This window comes from Raphanus sativus, chromosome 8 (assembly GCF_000801105.2).
Source record: "Raphanus sativus cultivar WK10039 chromosome 8, ASM80110v3, whole genome shotgun sequence".
NCBI lineage: Eukaryota > Viridiplantae > Streptophyta > Magnoliopsida > Brassicales > Brassicaceae > Raphanus > Raphanus sativus.
The window spans coordinates 10,195,509-10,215,400 of NC_079518.1; the positions used below are offsets into that span (position 1 = coordinate 10,195,509).

General features: G+C 35.1%; 2 protein-coding genes across 5 annotated transcripts; one reads left to right on the forward strand and one right to left on the reverse strand.

Annotated features, from left to right (window-relative positions):
- The first annotated feature begins 589 nt into the window (after positions 1 to 589).
- Positions 590 to 11,786, forward strand: LOC108823127 (helicase and polymerase-containing protein TEBICHI). Of its 2 annotated transcripts, none has more exons than XM_018596398.2 (26): positions 590 to 782; positions 1,148 to 1,551; positions 1,685 to 1,907; positions 1,991 to 2,839; positions 3,360 to 3,424; positions 3,578 to 3,683; positions 3,769 to 3,969; positions 4,096 to 4,296; positions 4,603 to 4,764; positions 4,889 to 5,128; positions 5,286 to 5,498; positions 5,639 to 5,989; positions 6,073 to 6,225; positions 6,504 to 6,725; positions 6,997 to 7,215; positions 7,297 to 7,414; positions 7,574 to 8,658; positions 8,857 to 9,054; positions 9,221 to 9,480; positions 9,649 to 9,838; positions 9,919 to 10,026; positions 10,158 to 10,510; positions 10,610 to 10,718; positions 10,806 to 10,946; positions 11,089 to 11,185; positions 11,272 to 11,786. In XM_018596398.2, the coding sequence occupies exons 1-26, from the start codon at positions 747 to 749 to the stop codon at positions 11,337 to 11,339; spliced, it is 6,372 nt and encodes a 2,123-aa protein (XP_018451900.2). In that variant the 5' UTR covers positions 590 to 746; the 3' UTR covers positions 11,340 to 11,786. The 2 variants fall into 2 exon arrangements, with proteins under 2 accessions (XP_018451900.2, XP_018451898.2); XM_018596396.2 differs by having other exon boundaries at positions 591 to 782; positions 7,568 to 8,658.
- A 229-nt stretch (positions 11,787 to 12,015) lies between these two features.
- LOC108819480 (serine carboxypeptidase-like 42) lies at positions 12,016 to 14,970 on the reverse strand. Of its 3 annotated transcripts, none has more exons than XM_056992024.1 (11): positions 14,782 to 14,970; positions 14,369 to 14,627; positions 14,041 to 14,148; positions 13,864 to 13,956; positions 13,653 to 13,745; positions 13,473 to 13,558; positions 13,126 to 13,386; positions 12,910 to 13,043; positions 12,720 to 12,812; positions 12,528 to 12,645; positions 12,016 to 12,444 (listed from the first exon to the last, which is right to left on the reverse strand). In XM_056992024.1, exons 2-11 carry the CDS (start codon positions 14,622 to 14,624, stop codon positions 12,277 to 12,279), a joined length of 1,410 nt encoding a protein of 469 aa, XP_056848004.1. In that variant the 5' UTR covers positions 14,625 to 14,627; positions 14,782 to 14,970; the 3' UTR covers positions 12,016 to 12,276. The 3 variants fall into 3 exon arrangements, with proteins under 3 accessions (XP_056848004.1, XP_018448024.1, XP_018448023.1); XM_018592522.2 differs by having other exon boundaries at positions 14,756 to 14,970; XM_018592521.2 differs by having other exon boundaries at positions 14,730 to 14,970.
- Between the last annotated feature and the right edge of the window lie 4,922 nt (positions 14,971 to 19,892).

Below are 19,892 nucleotides of genomic sequence, written 5' to 3' on the forward strand. Positions count from 1 at the left end.
ACATTTTTAATGATCCACAAATAGAGATTCATTTCATTTCATTTGGATATAGAATAAAGCTATCATTTTTCCTTATAGTTTTTATTTTTACTTACTAATATTAGTTTTATGAACTCAATTAAAATTATGTCATTTTTAATTATTAGAACAGTACATTTAAATTATTTAATTTCAATTTTTAAATTAATATACAGCTATTGTTATAAAAATGAAACAAAAAATTTGGTGTTGAAGTTTTTTTAAACAAAATAGGTGTAGAGGTAAAATTTATGTATGTGTTGAATTAATAGATAAAATAAAGAAAATGTGATATGGATTATGAAAAAATGTAAATTAGGATGTTGAATCTATAAATTAAACAAAATTTCTGTAGAGGTAAAATTTATGTATGTGTTGAATTAATAGGTGAAATAAAGAAAAGATGATATGGATTCTGAAAAAAACGTAAATTAGGATGTTGAATCTATACAACCATTGTATTTGCTGTCTGTCATGGAGCGCCAACGGCACAACTGTTTTTGAAAAGAAAAAACTCAAATATTTATATACCAAAAAGGCAAAAACTTTATGGTTCAAAATTGTAACTTGTAAGTTTGAATATAATAGAGAGAGAGACTCTGTCTCTGTGTATAGAAGGGAGGAAATCAAAATTCAAACGCTACGGATTCTCCTCACTCCTTCGGCGCTGAAATCGCCGTCTAGGGTTTTCTTCTCCGGCGGTTACTCTTCTTCCTCCGCCGCCCCCCATGGATTCAGATTCCTCTAGGTCGCGGATTGACCAGGTCCGTTTCTCTCCACGCATGTCGATCTTCTACTTCTTCTTCTTCCTCTTCTTTGCTGCAACATCTTAAAGTTTCACAAGACTTTGACTTTCGAGACTTTGTGTTTGAAATCTGACCTATATCGATGCAAAGGCATCAACTTTTGTTGGGTATTCGATTCATTGAGAAGACCCATTACTTGAATCGAGACCACATTTTAGGCGAATCTCATAATTTGAAGTTTTTTTTTTTTGATTTTTGTTAAGGATTCCCCAGTGAAGATAGTTATGATGAATGACTAACAAGTGGGTTTTTGTGATATCGAAGCTAAAGTGTGTTTCTACTGACTCTTTCTGTTCTTATGTTGTTTGTCACTGTACCACTAGTTTTATGTTTCGAAGAAGAGGAAACACCCGTCACCAAATGTGAAGTCTGGGAGGAATGAGAAACACGTTAAGGTGACTGGAGAAAGGTCTCCTGGAGATAAAGGCACTTTGGACAGTTACTTGAAAGCATCCCCGGATGACAAGAACACTACCAACAGTGTGTTGCAGGCAAGGCAAGAGGCGTTTACAAAAAAACTGGATCTGGAGCGCCTGCCTAAGCCTGTGAGCGCTGGAACTTCTAAAGGAGTTGAAGGATGTTTGAAACAGGGCGGATCTCAAGTCTTGGATAAAGAAGGTGTTGCTACGGCTGAAAATCATGCAACAGATGGTTTGCTTTGTGCCAACCAGAAAGATAGTTCAGATCTAAGAGACTTTGCCACTGGTTTCTTGTCCTTGTATTGTAGGTAATGTGCCTTCATTGTGTCGATTTTTCTTAATTCTTTCTATTGTCATCTAGGAGTTGGTTGGTGAACATCCGTTTATATCCGTTCTTAGATTTAGAGGAGTTTATAAATTTTGCTTGTTTGGTTAATGCAGCGAAGTGCGGTCTGTTGTTTGCCCACCTCCACATCAGAATGCAAACGAACGGAAGCGTCGAAGCAGTTCATCACTACTTGATCAAGATATGCAAATTTCTCACAAGATGCGTTTTGATTCCGAAGATAAACCATCACTGGATGAACCTGCATATACTCTCGGTAGTAAGCCTGAATCATTCAGTGATAAAAGAGATAAATATGTTTCAGACCCTATGCAGAAGGTAAAATGGAATAAACAGTTATGGTTCCTGCTAAACTGATTCATTTTCAGTTATTTGACGCCTCTGTTCTAATATATTGACAGATTCCAAGCAATCAATCTGCTGAAATCTCAATGGGCTTGAGGAAGTGTACTAAGGCACTGGAAGCATCGACTCATCAAACTGAATGTCATACGCCTGCATCAGCCGTCAAATCATGTTCTGTTGGAACCCCTAAGTCTGGTAACTCAATGTTCTCACCTGGAGATTCTTTCTGGAATGAAGCAATTCTAGTTGCTGATGGTCTGTCAATGCCAATTGAGAACTCTGGTTCCGTAGAAGTTAAAGATGGAGGTCAGGATGGAACTGTTCTTTCATTCAGCCAAAAAGCAGATAATTGCAGTGACAACTTAAAGAAAAGGTTAGGTTTAGATGAAAGCAGAGTCAAGGATAGAGATTCCATAGGTTATTCAAAGGTCGGGGAGAAGCATGGGAGAGATTTTGGTAAAGAAGTATCTCCGCTTCCTGTCAAGAATCTGGAACTTTTGTTTCAAGATAAAAAAACAAATGGAGGTACCCGAGAGCAATGTGCTTCATTGGATCAAAATAACATTACTCGAGGAAGCAGTACGATCTCTGAATCTGTTCTCGTTGATAATAAAGGACTTGAATCTCTTGATATTGCCAATAATGCTCAGGCAAATAAAAGTTTGATAGGCAGGAAGTATCCAGAACCTGAAGGAAAGAAAGTTTTAGTGTGCGAGGATAGTGTACGATCTGTTTCTATGATAAACAACATGAGGAAACGAGCTGATTCTAGTGAATCAGAAGAAAGCTATACTCCTTCAAGCTCTCATCATAAGAAAGAAGGTTTAAGTCTTAGCACCTGGCTTCCCTCGGAAGTTTGCAGCGTATACAATAAGAAGGGAATATCTAAACTCTATCCATGGCAGGTACATAAGTGTTCGTTGATGCGTACGCTGTTATTTGTTAACTATTTTAAAAACATAGCTCACCAATATTTTCATTGTTCGTCTTCTCTGCATAGATAAGTGTGTATTTGCTTCTCTTTTGTAGTTTAGAAAGTTTAAGATCAGTTGGAAGCCTGCAGTTAGTATATGCCATCCAAAGTTAATCTGCTCTTTATGCATCGTTTGTTTCATTATCATTTCATCAAATGCAGTGTTTTACATGCGATATATGTTGGTTATCTTTATTGTTTTTAAGTTTCATGAGTTTTCACAGAACTGATTGGCAATTTTTTTCTCAGCTCTACCCTTCGGTTCTGTATTTATACTTCCTTAAATCTCTGCCGTTTATTAAAAAGTGATATCATTCTACATCTATTCTTCTGATACACACCTGGAAGAACTTCTTATTCTGTTTGTTATGCCTGTTTGTGTCATTATGTGTATGTTATTGGCTCTGATGTTCTTTCCCTAGCTGAATACAAATCGTTGTAAAATTTTATAGGTCGAGTGCCTTCAAGTAGATGGTGTTTTGGAGAAAAGGAATCTGGTATATTGTGCTTCTACAAGGTATCTTCATTTTTTTTTATGAATCTGCCTATTCAAAGTTTGCTTCTTTTCATACATTTTGGTGGGATCAGGATATTAGTGTTATTAACTCACTAGCAGGTTTCTATCTGACAATAATTTATGCTCAATTTAATAATAATGCTATTTGTGCAGTGCTGGTAAAAGTTTTGTTGCAGAAGTCTTGATGCTGCGCCGGGTCATAACAACTGGAAAAATGGCATTGCTTGTTCTACCTTATGTGTCCATTTGCGCTGAGAAGGTTTGTTTTGTTATACACTCCACGCATCCTACACGTTTTATAACATCACTTGCTGTTAATTTAGCCGTATAACAATTGGATGCAGGCGGAACACCTTGAGGCCCTACTTGAACCACTTGGTAAGCAAGTCCGCAGTTACTTTGGAAATCAGGGTGGTGGAACACTTCCTAAAGGCACTGCTGTGGCTGTCTGCACGATTGAGAAGGCAAACTCTTTGATAAATCGCTTGCTTGAAGAGGGTCGTTTGTCTGAACTTGGGATAATTGTTATAGATGAGCTACACATGGTATGGTTTTCACATATCTCGTGTATATGGATCTTGGACAAGCTTATAACTGGCTGACACTTTTATTTTCTTCGTACTCTATCTCCGAATGCATTAAAAGGAACATACTGCTCATGGTTTATACAGGTGGGTGACCAACATAGGGGTTATCTGTTGGAACTTATGCTGACCAAACTTCGTTATGCTGCCGGTGAAGGCAGTTCAGAGTCTAGTAGTAGTGAGAGTTCAGGGAATAGCAGTGGCAAGAATGATCCTGCTCATGGCCTACAAATTGTGGGTATGAGTGCTACAATGCCGAATGTCGGAGCAGTTGCTGACTGGCTTCAAGTAAGACAAACATAATCACTATTTGATATATGTATTACTTTTTTCTGCTCTCGTATGGTTGCATGATTCTCTTTAGACGTATAGGTGTATTCATATACAAACCTGCATGTTTCTGGGAATTATAAGAACATGATATTTTGCACGGAAATACTCATCGTGATTGTTAATACACGTTATTTGAAGACCTGTGTATCTTCAGATTTCTTATATGGGTGATAATTTTTTCTGTATTTTTTATTTGAAACTCTGTAAAATTATTGCGGACTTCTATATCAGAAAACTAATTGTGGTTTTACATGTTGAAAGGCAGCACTGTATCAGACAGAGTTTCGACCAGTTCCGCTAGAGGAGTATATCAAAGTTGGTAACACCATTTATAATAAGAAGATGGAAGTTGTGAGGACTATACCAAAAGCTGCTAATATGGGAGGAAAAGACCCAGACCATATCATTGAGCTTTGTAACGAGGTAATGTCTTTTCGGGAGTTAAGGTCCTAATTTAAGTACTTGCATATTTTTTGTAAGTTTCTGATTAAACATGTACTCAAACTTGGTTCAAGAAGGAAAACTCAAATGTAATAGTATAATCCAGGTTGTTCAAGAGGGCAACTCAGTGCTGATATTTTGCTCGAGTCGAAAAGGATGTGAATCAACTGCTAGGCATATTTCAAAGCTTATTAAAAAAGTGGCCATAGACGTTGATGGTGAACAAAGTGAGTTTATGGATATTAATTCTGCTATAGATGCCCTGCGAAGGTCTCCATCTGGAGTAGATCCTGTACTAGAAGAAACTCTTCCCTCTGGGGTTGCCTACCACCATGCTGGTCTTACAGTATGTTTACACAGTCTATTCTCTATATATGTTTTTTCTTGAACTGCTTATATTTTATGCTGGATTGTAATCTATTGTGAGATGGTAAATTTTACACAAAAGTCATGATAATTATTTATGAGGATCAAATGGACATATAATTATATTTGTACTACAGGTAGAAGAACGAGAGATAGTTGAGACCTGTTACCGTAAAGGTCTTGTACGTGTCTTAACAGCTACATCCACACTGGCGGCAGGGGTTAACCTGCCTGCAAGGAGAGTCATTTTTCGGCAACCAATGATTGGCCGTGATTTTCTTGATGGAACAAGGTACAAGCAAATGGCTGGTCGAGCTGGGCGGACTGGCATTGATACAAAAGGAGAAAGTGTATGCCTTTAATTTCTTTAGAAATAATGATGTTATAGTTCATGTTTCAGTTCGTCATGGTGAAATTCACAGACATTTTTCTTCTTGTTTGGAGTGGTCTAGGCTTTTTATTCTTGTTCTAAATTTTAATTTCTTTCCAGGTGTTGATATGTAAACCAGGAGAACTCAAGCGAATAATGGCACTTCTAAATGAGAGCTGCCCACCTTTGGAGTCTTGTTTATCTGAGGACAAGAATGGAATGACTCATGCAATATTAGAAGTCGTGGCAGGTGGAATTGTTCAGACTCCCAAAGATATAAATCGCTATGTTAGGTGTACTCTTCTGAATTCTACAAAGCCCTTTCAAGATGTTGTCAAATCAGCTCAGGATTCCCTTCGCTGGCTGTGCCACAGAAAATTTCTTGAGTGGAATGAAGAGACAAAGTTATACAGTACAACACCCCTTGGACGTGGATCTTTTGGCAGTTCACTCTGCCCAGAGGAGTCACTTGTAATTAATTTTCCTATAACTGAAATTTAACTTTTATAGTGTTAAGTGAGCAAGCTTGACGTGTATTTAATGGTTTGCTGCAGATTGTGCTGGATGATCTTCTAAGAGCACGTGACGGACTAGTTATGGCTTCTGATTTGCATTTGGTCTACTTAATCACACCGATTAATGTTGGTGTTGAACCAAACTGGGAGTTGTATTATGAACGGTTTATGGAACTGTCTCCTTTAGAACAGGTAATCTTGTACTCTCTAGTAATATGTGGCATTATGTTCTCTAATTTGACTTCTGACTTCTCTAATTCTGCTTCCGTTCTAGTTTAGTGTCATTCTTCTTATTAAAATTTTAATGTTTTGCACAATAGTTAGGCATTGTATTCTTCCTTTACTTCTGTAGTGGAAGCCTTCCACGTGTCCTGCAGTACTTTTTGAATAGCCCTAGGTCTTGTTATTTCGGCATAGAATTCCAGAAGATCTCTGTAAGCTGATGTTGTTACTTGATTTTACAATTTCAGTCTGTTGGCAATAGAGTTGGAGTGGTCGAACCTTTTCTGATGCGCATGGCACATGGTGCAACAGTGCGCACTCTAAAGAAACCACAAGATGTAAAAAAAAATTTGCGTGGAGAATGTAACAATCGGCATGGTTCAACGAGCAGTAAGATTCTTTCAGATGAAGAGATGCTCCGAGTGTGCAAACGATTTTTTGTTGCTCTCATCTTGTCAAAACTAGTTCAGGTGGCTCCTCTACTGTTTCTTTGTTTCTTGTGTTTTTATTATCTTTGCTAAAGCTTCTTATTTGGCTCATATATATATAACCCGTTGAAGCTTGCACGATCACGTACACTTCATAATGTTTAGTCCTGCTTGTTTTGGCTCTTGCAGAGTTTGGTTTGTATGAAATTTCCTATTTCGGAAAGTTTGCTGACAACACTTGCTTGTATATCAGAAAGCCTGGGTGATGATCGACTCCTCTAATAGAAATTTTTTCTTGAACTATGAAATGCAGGAAGCTTCTGTGTCTGAGGTTTGTGAAGCCTATAAAGTGGCTAGAGGTATGGTTCAAGCGCTACAGGAGAACGCTGGAAGGTTTTCGTCCATGGTTTCGGTGTTCTGTGAAAGGCTTGGATGGCATGATCTGGAAGGCTTAGTTGCCAAACTCCAGAACCGTGTTTCATTTGGTGTCCGAGCTGAAATTGTTGAACTTACTAGCATTCCATATATAAAGGTACTTTCAACTTCCAGGAACTTATAACTAACATATGAGTAGTGCTATTGACAAAGATGTTTTTTGGTGGTGAATAAATAGGGTTCAAGAGCTAGAGCATTGTACAAAGCTGGCTTGCGTACATGTCAGGCTATAGCTGAAGCATCCATCCCTGAAATTGTCAAAGCTCTCTTTGAATCTTCAGCGTGGGCTGCAGAAGGTAATCAGTTTTCTTAGACAGTTTTATTTTTATGTTTTCGTTGCCTCATTAAGGTCTCTCCAGCTTATATAAAGAATGATAAGTTGGCCGTTTGTTGGAAAGTATATTGTATCCACTTCTATCTAATGTGCTAGAGTTGATATGGCGTACAAGGTGCAGGACAGAGAAGGATACACTTGGGATTAGCCAAGAAAATCAAGAATGGGGCGCGAAAAATTGTTCTTGAGAAAGCAGAAGAGGCGAGGGCTGCTGCGTTCTCTGCTTTTAAGTCGCTTGGTTTGGATGTTCCTGACCTTTCAAACCCCTTGCCGTTGGCTCCAGCCAGGAGTCCCAATAGACAAGTAACTATTGAGAGAGATATCTCTAGAGACACTGTTGGTCCCAATGAACTACAACATATTCCAGGGCAGTCAAGCATGGAGGGGCACATGGAACGTGAAAACTTTGACTCGGATAATCACAGAGAAAAGCCAATGGACGTAGCAGGTACTGCCTTAGGGGTTTCATCAGAAGTTAACTTGGTCGATCCTCTTCCTCAGATCCAACCTATAGGAACTACAGTTGGCACAGATAGTCCTAATGCTGTTAGTACTTTTTCTAGTGATGACAGAAATGAGGATAATGTTGAGCAGCAATTGATGAGAAATGCCCATATTCCTCTTAGCAATAAGGATAATGCAGGTGAGAAGGGTCCAATAACTGCAGGAAATATTTGTGGAGGAATTGACTCTTTCTTGAAGCTCTGGGAATCCGCTGAGGAATTTTTCTTTGATATCCACTATAATAAACTACAAAATCTGAACTCCCGCATCTCTTATGAGATACATGGAATTGCAATCTGCTGGAGTGGCTCTCCTGTGTACTATGTGAATCTTAACAAGGATCTTCCCAATCTGGAATGTGAAGAAAAAGAAAAGCTTGAAAAGGAGGTTTTGGGTACCCACAGCATGTTTGATGTTATTAAATCTAGGTGGAACAGAATCAGTAAAATAATGAGGGATGAAAGTACGAGAAAGTTCACGTGGAATTTGAAAAACCAGATTCAAGTTCTCAAGAGTCCTGCCATTTCAATCCAAAGATGCGCTCGCCTGAATCTTGCAGAAGTGGCCAGGGACCATGAGTTGGTGGATGGATCTTGGTTGGTGATGCTTCCGGTTCGCATAAGCAACACCATTGACATGAGCATCGTGTCATGGATTCTTTGGCCAGATGAGGAAAGACACTCAAATCCAAACATTGATAAGGTAATTCCAGATTGACTATTAGCTGAATGTTTTTTTTTCTTTGTATATCATATATCTCCTGATGACTGTGTTGAACAAGAAAAACACCATAGTGTAAATATCTATTTATTTCTTCTTGGTTAGCCTATCATCACTCACAGATTTAGCTCATACTTATTTAGTATATTTGTTCATTAAAAACTTCTAAAACTGTTGTAGGAGGTAAAGAAAAGACTGTCCCCAGAGGCAGCTGAAGCTGCAAATCGCAGTGGCAGGTGGAGGAACCAGATCCGAAGGGTTGCCCACAACGGTTGCTGCAGACGAGTTGCTCAAACGCGAGCCCTTTGCTCAGCTCTTTGGAAGATCCTTGTTTCCGAAGAACTTCTTGAAGCACTGACAACCACTGAAATGCCTCTGGTAATATCCCCTTTATATTGTTTTTTAATGAGGTTTATCCTAACTGCACCAGCATCCAGCTTGTCATGCTCAAAGTCAAACATTTATATGAAACTATTTGTTGAAGCAGCCATCTGCTGATTACTTGTTTTTTCCGGCATCATAATGCATTCATTCTGTGTTTCAGGTCAATGTCCTTGCAGACATGGAGCTATGGGGTATAGGCGTTGATATAGAGGGATGTCTTAGGGCGCGGAATGTATTGCGGGATAAACTGCGGTCCCTTGAGAAGAAAGCATTTGAGTTAGCTGGCATGACATTTTCATTGCACAGCCCAGCTGATATTTCAAATGTGCTGTTTCGACAGCTGAAGTTGCCCATACCGGAAAACCACAATAAAGGGAAACTTCATCCGAGTACTGATAAGCATTGCTTGGATCTATTAAGGTATATTCCCAAAGGCATAATTGCTTTTCTTTAACATACTTTTTGAGGAGGAACTATCAGCAAGTTTCATAAAGAGCATGTGGTTATGATATTAAGAATAAGATTTCCCCTAGTTAATATGATTCTATTTTGGTCTGACACGAACTTGGAATTATGACTTTGTCCCAGGAATGAGCATCCTGTTGTCCCAATTATCAAAGAGCACCGAACTTTGGCAAAGCTCTTAAATTCTACACTTGGATCAATTTGTTCGCTTGCTAAACTACGCTTAAGCACGCAAAGGTACACTTTGCATGGCCACTGGCTTCAAACGTCGACAGCAACTGGTCGGCTTTCCATAGAAGAGCCTAATCTCCAAGTATGAAATTCTTTTATGTTTTTCCTTCTTTTCATTCTATCCTTTATGCACAAATTAAACAACATGTTGCTGTTCTGCAGACTGTTGAGCACGAAGTAGAGTTTGCATTGGATAAAAGTGGAAAGGAAGTAAATTCAGATGCTGACCGCTGCAAAATCAATGCACGTGATTTCTTTGTTCCTACTCAGGTAAATTTTTGTTTCTAAAAGTTTTTGAGTCTTTGATCTTCAAGCCAACAACACGACGTATCTCTAAAACGAGTTCTGCAAGTGAATGCATTTATGAAGACTCTCAATATGATATATCTTTTACACCACAGGAGAATTGGTTACTCTTGACGGCAGATTATTCACAGATAGAGTTGCGACTTATGGCACATTTTTCTAGAGATTCCTCGTTGATTGCACAGCTCAGTCAGCCAGAAGGTGATGTCTTTACAATGATAGCTGCAAAATGGACTGGAAAGACCGAGGATTCTGTTGGTCCACATGATAGAGATCAGACCAAAAGATTGATCTACGGAATTCTTTACGGAATGGGTGCCAACACGCTTGCTGAACAGCTTGAGTGCAGCTCAGATGAAGCCAAGGAGAAAATTAGAAGCTTTAAAAGTTCTTTCCCTGCAGTCACGTCTTGGCTTAACGAAACAGTTTCCTTTTGCCAGGAAAAAGGGTGAGCTTTGTTACACTTATCTTCATTAATAATTCTTAACACTAAAAATTACACTTAGATAATTATAATTACAAATCCAAGAACACTTTTGATATGCAGATACATTCAGACACTCAAGGGAAGAAGGCGGTTCTTGTTGAAGATTAAATATGGGAACGCCAAAGAGAAATCTAAGGCTCAAAGGCAAGCTGTTAATTCCGTGTGCCAGGTCTGACCTTTGTTTCTCTCTCTTTATGTTATGCTGTGCTGTTTAATTAGACCATAATTTTTTTACCTGGTTGTTTGTTTTATTTAGGGATCTGCTGCTGATATAATCAAAATTGCAATGATAAACATATATTCTGCAATTTCTGAGGATGTTAATACTGCAGCATCTAGTTCTTCAACTGAAACTAGGTTTCACATGTTGAAGGGACGATGCCGAATTCTTCTACAGGTGAGAGTTGTCCACTCTTTATATTGTTTGAGTTTTGTTTCTTAAGTTGTTAATTTTTGTATACTGCTTCCTGCAAGTTAATGTTTGTTCATATTGTCTTATATAATAGCTCATTAAAGTAAATGGGACATTCATTATGCAGGTACATGATGAACTCGTGCTGGAAGTTGATCCTTCTTACGCAAAAGAAGCTGCAATGTTGCTGCAATCCAGCATGGAAAATGCGGTTTCACTTCTCGGTATGTTCGTCATATACCATGCTCTTTTTCATGTCATGCATATAAATATTTATATGTTGACTTTTGTTGATTTATGTCGCTTTCAGTCCCTCTACATGTGAAACTGAAGATTGGGAAAACATGGGGTTCTTTAGAGCCGCTTCAGGCTGGTTAAAGACATCAGCAAAATCTCAGCGTCTTCAGATCTCAATTTAAGAGTCTCGGAGTTTGGAGCAACTCGCTCATATGTGTATTTGATGGTTCAAAATGCTCCCCACATCCATGGCTTGATCCAGTGAGATCCGCTGTTTCATCTTTCGTGAAGTGATAAGTGATGAAGATAAATGATATCAGTGGCTTCTTTGTGACATTTTATCGCTTGAATATGGAGGTGGAGAGGAACGGACCATTCCAAAGGGATTTGCCTCCTGATGTGTTCTATGGCCTCTTCGTGTTTTAGCTTCAAAGAGAGTTACACCACCATTAAAGAGTTGTCACAGTTTTGCTTAGACAGTGGCTTTTTGACATGACCAAATCATATATAGAAAGATTAGGAAAGTTCTCTCTTTTCCACCGTAAATACATAATGTCAACGTTTTTCTCAATATGATGTGCTCATTGGTTAAGACATCAACATCTTTTTGTCTGACATATCAGCCAAATTTTTTTTATTAAAGTAAGATTAGTTAGTCATAGGGGGTCTCTTACTGTAGAAAAGCAACACTGCTCAATAACAACTTATTACCGTGGTAAGACTAAAGAGGAGGAGATGTTAAGACTAAAGAGATATGTTCAGCTACTGTAGGAAAGCAACACTTCTAAATAACAACACTATAGAATCACACCGAGTATAACAAGAAGTCCTTCTCTTGTTTATTCAAATATCAAAGCTCAATCACAAAGCAATCACTCACACAATATGTTATGCAACAACACAATGCATCTTCATATATATAACTCACACTATCCTAAACCTATTAGGAATCACACAAATCATATTTTCTATTCTTTATAGATAAACACAACACTATTAAAGAAAAGGAAACTTATTAATCCAAACTTATCCAACAAAGTCAAACACTCCTTTTTATTAAAGAGACATCTCCTCTTTTTTACCCATCGTCGGGGTAATGTGTGTTGTTGGGCAATCTTCGTCCACGCACAAAGCAACTAAACATATGGAGAGCTCGTGCGGGCTGCCCATAGGGAACCATATGAGCCGCTCCTCTCACTGTTGCAAACGTCAATAGCTTTCCATACTCAGTGACCCAGCCGGCAACCTGTTTGTCACAACCACAAGTTTGCAATCAGGAGGGGAAATTGGCTTCTGCTGATTTTCAGTGGGAGTAGAGAACTTTATTACCTGGTCTCTGTGGTACCAATGTCCATAGGGAAGTGTGGTACTGAAGTTAAGATCATGAGCAAGTTCTCGTATGATGGTTCTTGTACCAAGAAATGGAATTATAGAATCTTGATCGCCACTGCAATTTCGACAAAGCTGGGTGTAAAGAAACTTATAGAAAAAAAAAAGGATATTTAAATAGAGAGTTCTTACCTGAAAATCCAAACAGGAGTTTTGTTCTGTATAATTCTCTTAAGAAGCGGAAGCATGGAGATGTTCAAGTCAATGCCACGGTAATTTACCCGGCTGTGTGAAAAAAGGCCAATACCAATCAGTTATAAAAAGTTCTTCATTAATTAATGTTAAACGAAAATAAAAGAGGATAGAAAAGGTGTTTAATTACCTGGTGCACATAGACCACTCGTAAGGCAGACGAGTGCGGTTGGCGTGAAGAGCGTGTTGGACCTCTGGGAGATTGAAGTAGAACTTCCTTTCGTAAGTCATACAAACATCTACGCCTATGCTTATGTGTGTAGCCTGAATCACCATTTTCAGAGACAGATGAAGAACAAATATTTTGTTGGTTAGGAAAAAAAAAGAAAAAAGAAAAGGAAAGGACCATTTTCTTGAGCCTCAGCTCTTGCTGTACAATAGATGGGTAGCATAGATCTCGGAGAACATCATAGACGTCGACATACTCGGAAACGGCGCTGGCATCAGCGATTGCGTTGAAGCACTCGTTGCTTGCGTTTGGGATATTGTTAAAATCGCATTGCCGGAAGATTCGGAGTCTAAGCTCATCCGAAATAATGCCATGCGACCATAAATACTCGTAAACAGCTGAAGAGTCTGTGTTCAGCTTTAGAAGTGGATTCCCAATCTGATAATCAGATGTTAAAAAAAAAAAAAAAGAGTTAATAAGAGTTGCTGAAACATCAGGAAGAAGAAGAAGATTGTTTTGCTTACTGCAATGCCTTTGACATTGAACTTGAACCCTTTTGACTGTATGTTGTAGTTGAGTATAGCATCAGCCAGTTGAGGTATGTAATGTCCTGCAAGAGTGTGTTGTAAACAGAAGACAGTAACTAATAAAGTTATATTTCTGATATGACATCAAAACATCAACACATGATGGATCAAACATACCTGCGTAGCTTTCCCCGGTGAGAAAGAAGTCACGAGCTTTCAGTTCTGGAAACTTGCTGAACCATCTTATCAAGAACACAAGCATATCTTTTGCTGTTCATATACAAAACGTGTCAAAATAAGAATTAAGTATTGTAAAAAAAAAAAGGAATAAGTCTTGTAAATATTCTAATATAAGCTAATAATGGTATTTTAAGTTTTCTTTTTCTACCAGTAGTTTCGTCCCCGGTGTTGTAATCAGAGCTTGTGTTGGAGTACGACCAACCAACTCCTGCCGGAGACTCCACAAAAAGCAGGTTCGAGGCTACACATTATTTTATAAGAAAGCATCAGATAAAAGCAGGTAGAATCAAACAGTTCTCTTGTATTTATATAAATATTATAAAACCTTTGTTCCAAGACATGGAGTTAATGCGGAGGCCACGACCATCTCCTGTTGGGTAAAATGGACCCAACTCAGTGAAACCTCCTCCACCAACTGATGAACAACCTGGACCTGTAAGACACAACAACTTCAATTTCCATAACTCACACCATATCTGATACTCAAAAAGTCAGAAACAAACAAGCAAGATATGTTTTATTATTTTTTATTCCAGTTTCAAAAAAAAAAAGATATGTTTTATTAAAGATCATAAACCATTATACAAAAGAATTCAGTATATAGCCAAAAGTTACAGGACAAAAAAAACAAAGCTAGAAGAAAACATACAAACCTCCATTAAGCCAAAGGGTTAAGGGTTTGGTCTCAGGTTGTGTGGCTGCTTCCACAAAGTAGTAGAAGAGGCTACGGCCTGTTTTGGTGTCAACCTCGACATAACCTGCATACTGTCTAAATAAGACTTTTGGTTGACCAGGAAGCCTCACCACAAGGTCTTCTTCCGGATACCCTTCTGCAAAGTTGCAACCCAACCACTGCACTGTAACCACGACCACCACCATTGTCACCGCCAAGGCACCGTACGACACCATGATCTGAAACATGTCATATTACAAGCAACAATAGTGAGAAAGGAATTTGAAAGCACTAAAATAAACAGAGGAACTGGGAGAAGAAAAAGAGAAAAACGAACTTACTAGAAAGAGGCAAAGAGCACACGAACCAGGACCAAATTGGAAGAATCAGTACCAGCAACAGCACCACCTCCTTCAGTTCCCAGTCGGAAACAGGAACTACACCCCTATCGCTTTACACCGTTGCGCACAGAGATTGAAGGAAAAAATATATAGAGGAGAAGATAAGCATATGTGGACAGGAGAGAAATAGAAATGATAGTGCGTTATATCTTCTTTTTAAGAAGAAGAAGATCAAATCTTTTTTTTTTTTTAAAGCTTGCGTCTTCTCTAACTCTTTGCCACTGCCTCACTCTTCTGAGCTCAGCCAATAAGCAGTTTCCCTTTTCAAAATAACAATTCTTTACTTTTCTTTAAAAACAGCTTTTGTTATATTTTATCGATGACCGTTAATTGTTTGCCAATGTATCGGACATCGTTATCACAAGGGATAAAATGATCCATCCTACATCTTTGCCTAATAATATTAGCTTACTCTTTATAGTTACATACAGTCTGTAAACATTTATTTCTCAAATAAAAATAAATAAATAATAACTGTTACTTAAAATAAAAATATATTTCAGAAAACATCAGAAGACATATATCTATTTAATCATGTTTAATTCCAACTAACTGTATATTAAAAATTCATCTCATGGAAAGATTTACTTATTTTTGTTTACATTAAATAGTAAAACTAATAAGCACCATAAAGTAATTTTTATTTATTATAGTGTATACACACAAATATAATAAGTACTAAGACCATCTCCAATGGTTTGCATTATTTTCTACTCTAAAATATAATGATTCTATAATAGAATTGGTGTTTACTTCAATGGTACTCTATTTTAGAGTATAAAATAGAGTGAAATAGAGTATAAAATAGAGTGATGAACAAAAAAAATAACTTACTCTATATTTGGAGTAAACTTATTTTTCACTCTATTATAGAGTGAGAAATAGAGTATCATTAGAGCACTTTTACTCAAAACTCTATTTTAGAGTGAAAAATAGAGTGTGGTTGGAGATGTCCTTAACAATGGTTATACAAATGTGCTATGTCACTCTAACTGCCAGAATTTTTGATCGAACTGTAAGGACTTCATTGTAATTAGGAAGCTCCAAGAATAGCCAAAATTTTATGGGGTTTGACAGTGATATAAGATTTATATTTACAGTTTTTATTATATATTTGAGTCATTTTTGAAGTTTTTACAAGTTCAGATATAATTTTTTTAGACGAATTTGGAGATTCTTGAGCAACGAGAGTTTGGGGGAAAATGAGAGCCGAAGAGAGCAAGCCAGAACGATTTCAACATATGCTGTTGATCGACACTTTCTTTGTTACAGTCGACACTCCTCACATATGAAGAAATCGACGTGTTATTAGTGTGAATTGTTTAAAATTTCCAAGTTTGTGAACTTAACTGTGTACATTCAAATCACAAACAAATATTTGGATAACCACCTGATATAAAACTAAATACAAAGTTAAACGGGTTCAGTTGGGTTTTCGATGTGTTACCATATCAGTACCGAAAACTCAAACCAAAAAATTTTAATGTTTTATAATAAACGCATTAATTTGCAATATGACTAATAGAGAACTTTGTTATTTTTTGTGTTTATTTCTAGTTTTAATTTTCTTATAACTATCTTCAGATTAACATAAGCCAAATATGTCATTCATAATTTATTTAGACTATAATATTTTTATGGTTGTTTTGTTCTATACACAAAAATATATATTAATATTTTCTCTTGTAATATCAACACATATTTCATAATGAATATAAGGTTTAAAATATATAACAAAATTTAGATACGAAATATGTAATTAGTGACACGAACTACACTTATATAAATCATTTTTAATATTTTATTTTAGAAAAATTAAACGCGATAGATTTATTAGTAAATTATATTTCAATGTATCAAAATAATTATGGGTGCTCTAAAATATATTTTAACAATAAAATAAGATGAATATATGGTTTGTCTAATCAGTTTAATATTTTCATGTAAATTACATAGAAAATAGATATAGTTTCTTCGAGGATGGATAAATGGTGTTTCAACGATAAGTTTACTATCAAAACCATAATAGCAAATGTTATTATTTACAAATCAAACATATCAAAGCAAATTTCTTTGAATAGATTAAAACAAGAGAATCAAATGTTTTGCACCCAAAATATCAAATTCACAAAAGATAATAGGGGAATTTTCAAAATACCACTTTCAAGGTACCATTATTCATCTTTACCACCACTAAAAACCTATTTTCAGAAATACCTTATTTATTAAAATGGTAAAGACTCTTATATCTTTGTTTTTATATGCTTTTCAAATATCTAATCCCAAATTCTAAATCCTAAACCTCCAATTCTAAACCTTAAACCCAAAATCTTCAACTCTAAACCCTAAACCCTAAACTATATACCCTAAATTCAATATCCTAAACCCTAAACCCTAAAATCTAAACTATAAACCCTAAATCCTCAACTCTAAACCCTAAACTATATACCTTAAATCCTAAAACATCAAATTAAACCCTAAATCCTAAACCTTCAAATCTAAACCCTTCATTAAAAGTAGTGGTAAAAAATGGTTAGTGTAAACATGAAAAGTGGTACTATGAAAATGGTATTTTTGGCAATTTCTCAAGATAATATTCTAGTTATCCAAATAATTATCGAATTTACCATCAGTATATGAAGACTTGTTTCACTAGCAATATTGATATTTTACATTTAAATATCTTATATGGAAAATTAATATTTTTTATTTCCTTTAAGCAACTATTTTCTTACAAAGTAATTCCAGGTTGCCAATTCTTTTGGATCTTTATTAGTATTCTTGACACTAGTACAAAATTTATAATATCTAATAATGTTAGTTTGGCCTTTTTGACCTACAACAACATTTTCCAGATTCACATACGCCAACTAACTGAATGGTCATAGCTCCACAAAACTTCTCGCATGTTCCGTCTTTTGGTTTACACGGAATGTCGTAACATTTCTTGTAGTCTTGTTTTATTTCAAAGTCTGTTTCAAATAAAAATGATTATAATGTTGACAATTATAAAAAGATAAATATATGAGTATAAACAAAAGTAAACAGTAAAATGAAATTAAATACCTGGGTAACAATGAACATTAGATACTACGAAGAAGGTAGTGAAAACAAATGCGATCAACATGTTTTTGGAGATTCCCATTTTGTATAAACTTGTTTTTTATATTGTTTAGTATTCTACTTTGATTTATATTGTTATATATATAGTAACATAAATTTTTATAAAAGGAAAATTTCATCAAAATATCCTTGAGCTTAATTTCTTTGATTATAGCCAAAATAATTTTAAAATAAATTCCTTACGTTATAATATTTTATCATTGGTTTCAAATGTTATTCGCTTTTTTCTCAATAGAAAATATCTCGTCATTATACTGTTTGTTATTTGTTACTGATTTGGGAAGGTCTATTAGTTGTAGATTTAGATTATTATTGTGATTGAATATTTACTTAGTTTTAGTCAAAATAAATAAATTTATATTATATCTTTTATTTCATAAATTATATATTTTAAAATATATATATATATATATATATATATATATATATATATATATATATATATATTTAGTGTTAGATGAACACAATATTTTATTTAATAAAAGTTTGGCATATGAGGTTTTTCATACATGTATGTTATTATTTTTAGTTCAGTAAAATCTTACAATTTTAATGTTTAATAATAAACGCATTAATTTTCATATGACTAATAGAGAACTTTGTTATTTTTGAGTGTTTATTTCTAGTTTTAATTTTCTATAACAATTTTCAGATTAACATAAGCCAAATATGTCATTCATAATATATTTAGACTATAATATGTTTATGGTTGTTTTGTTCTATACACAAAAATATATATTAATATTTTCTCTTGTAATATCAACACATATTTCATAATGAATATAAGGTTTAAAATATATAACAAAATTTAGATACGAAATATGTAATTAGTGACATGAACTACACTTATATAAATCATTTTTAATATTTTATTTTAGAAAAGTTAAACGCGATAGATTTATTAGTAAAGTTATATTTCAATGGATCAAAATAATTATGGGTGCTCTAAAATATATTTTAACAATAAAATAAGATGAATATATGGTTTGTCTAATCAATTTAATATTTTTATGTAAATTACATAGAAAATAGATATAGTTTCTTCGAGGATAGATAAATGGTGTTTCAACGACAAGTTTACTATCAAAACCATAATAGCAAATGTTATTATTTACAAATCAAACATATCAAAGCCAATTGCTTTGAATAGATTAAAACAAGAGAATCAAATGTTTTGCACCCAAAATATCAAATTCACAAAAGATAATATTCTAGATATCCAAATAATTATCGAATTTACCATCAGTATATGAAGACTTGTTTCACTAGTAATATTGATATTTTACATTTAAATATCTTATATGGAAATTAATATTTTTTATTTCCTTTAAGCAAATATTTTCTTACAAAGTAATTCCAGGTTGCCAATTCTTTTGGATCTTTATTAGTATTCTTGACACTAGTACAAAATTTATAATATCTAATAATGTTAGTTTGGCCTTTTTGACCTACAACAACATTTTCCAGATTCACATACGCCAACTAACTGAATGGTCATAGCTCCACAAAACTTCTCGCATGTTCCGTCTTTTGTTTTACACGGAATGTCGTAACATTTTTTTTGTAGTCTTGTTTTATTTCAAAGTCTGTTTAAAATAAAAATGATTATAATGTTGACAATTATAAAAAGATAAATATATGAGTATAAATAAAAGTAAACAGTAAAATGAAATTAAATACCTGGGTAACAATGAACATTAGATACTATGAAGAAGGTAGTGAAAACAAATGCGATCAATATGTTTTTGGAGATTCCCATTTTGTATGAACTTGTTTTAATGTTTGTTTAGTATTCTACTTTGATTTATATTGTATATATATATACATAAACATAAAAGGAAAATTTCATAAAAGGAAAATTTCATCAAAATATCCTTGAGCTTAATTTCTTTGATTATAGTCAAAATAATTTTAAAATAAATTCCTTACGTTATAATATTTTATCATTGGTTTCAAATGTTCTTCTTTTTTCTTTATAGA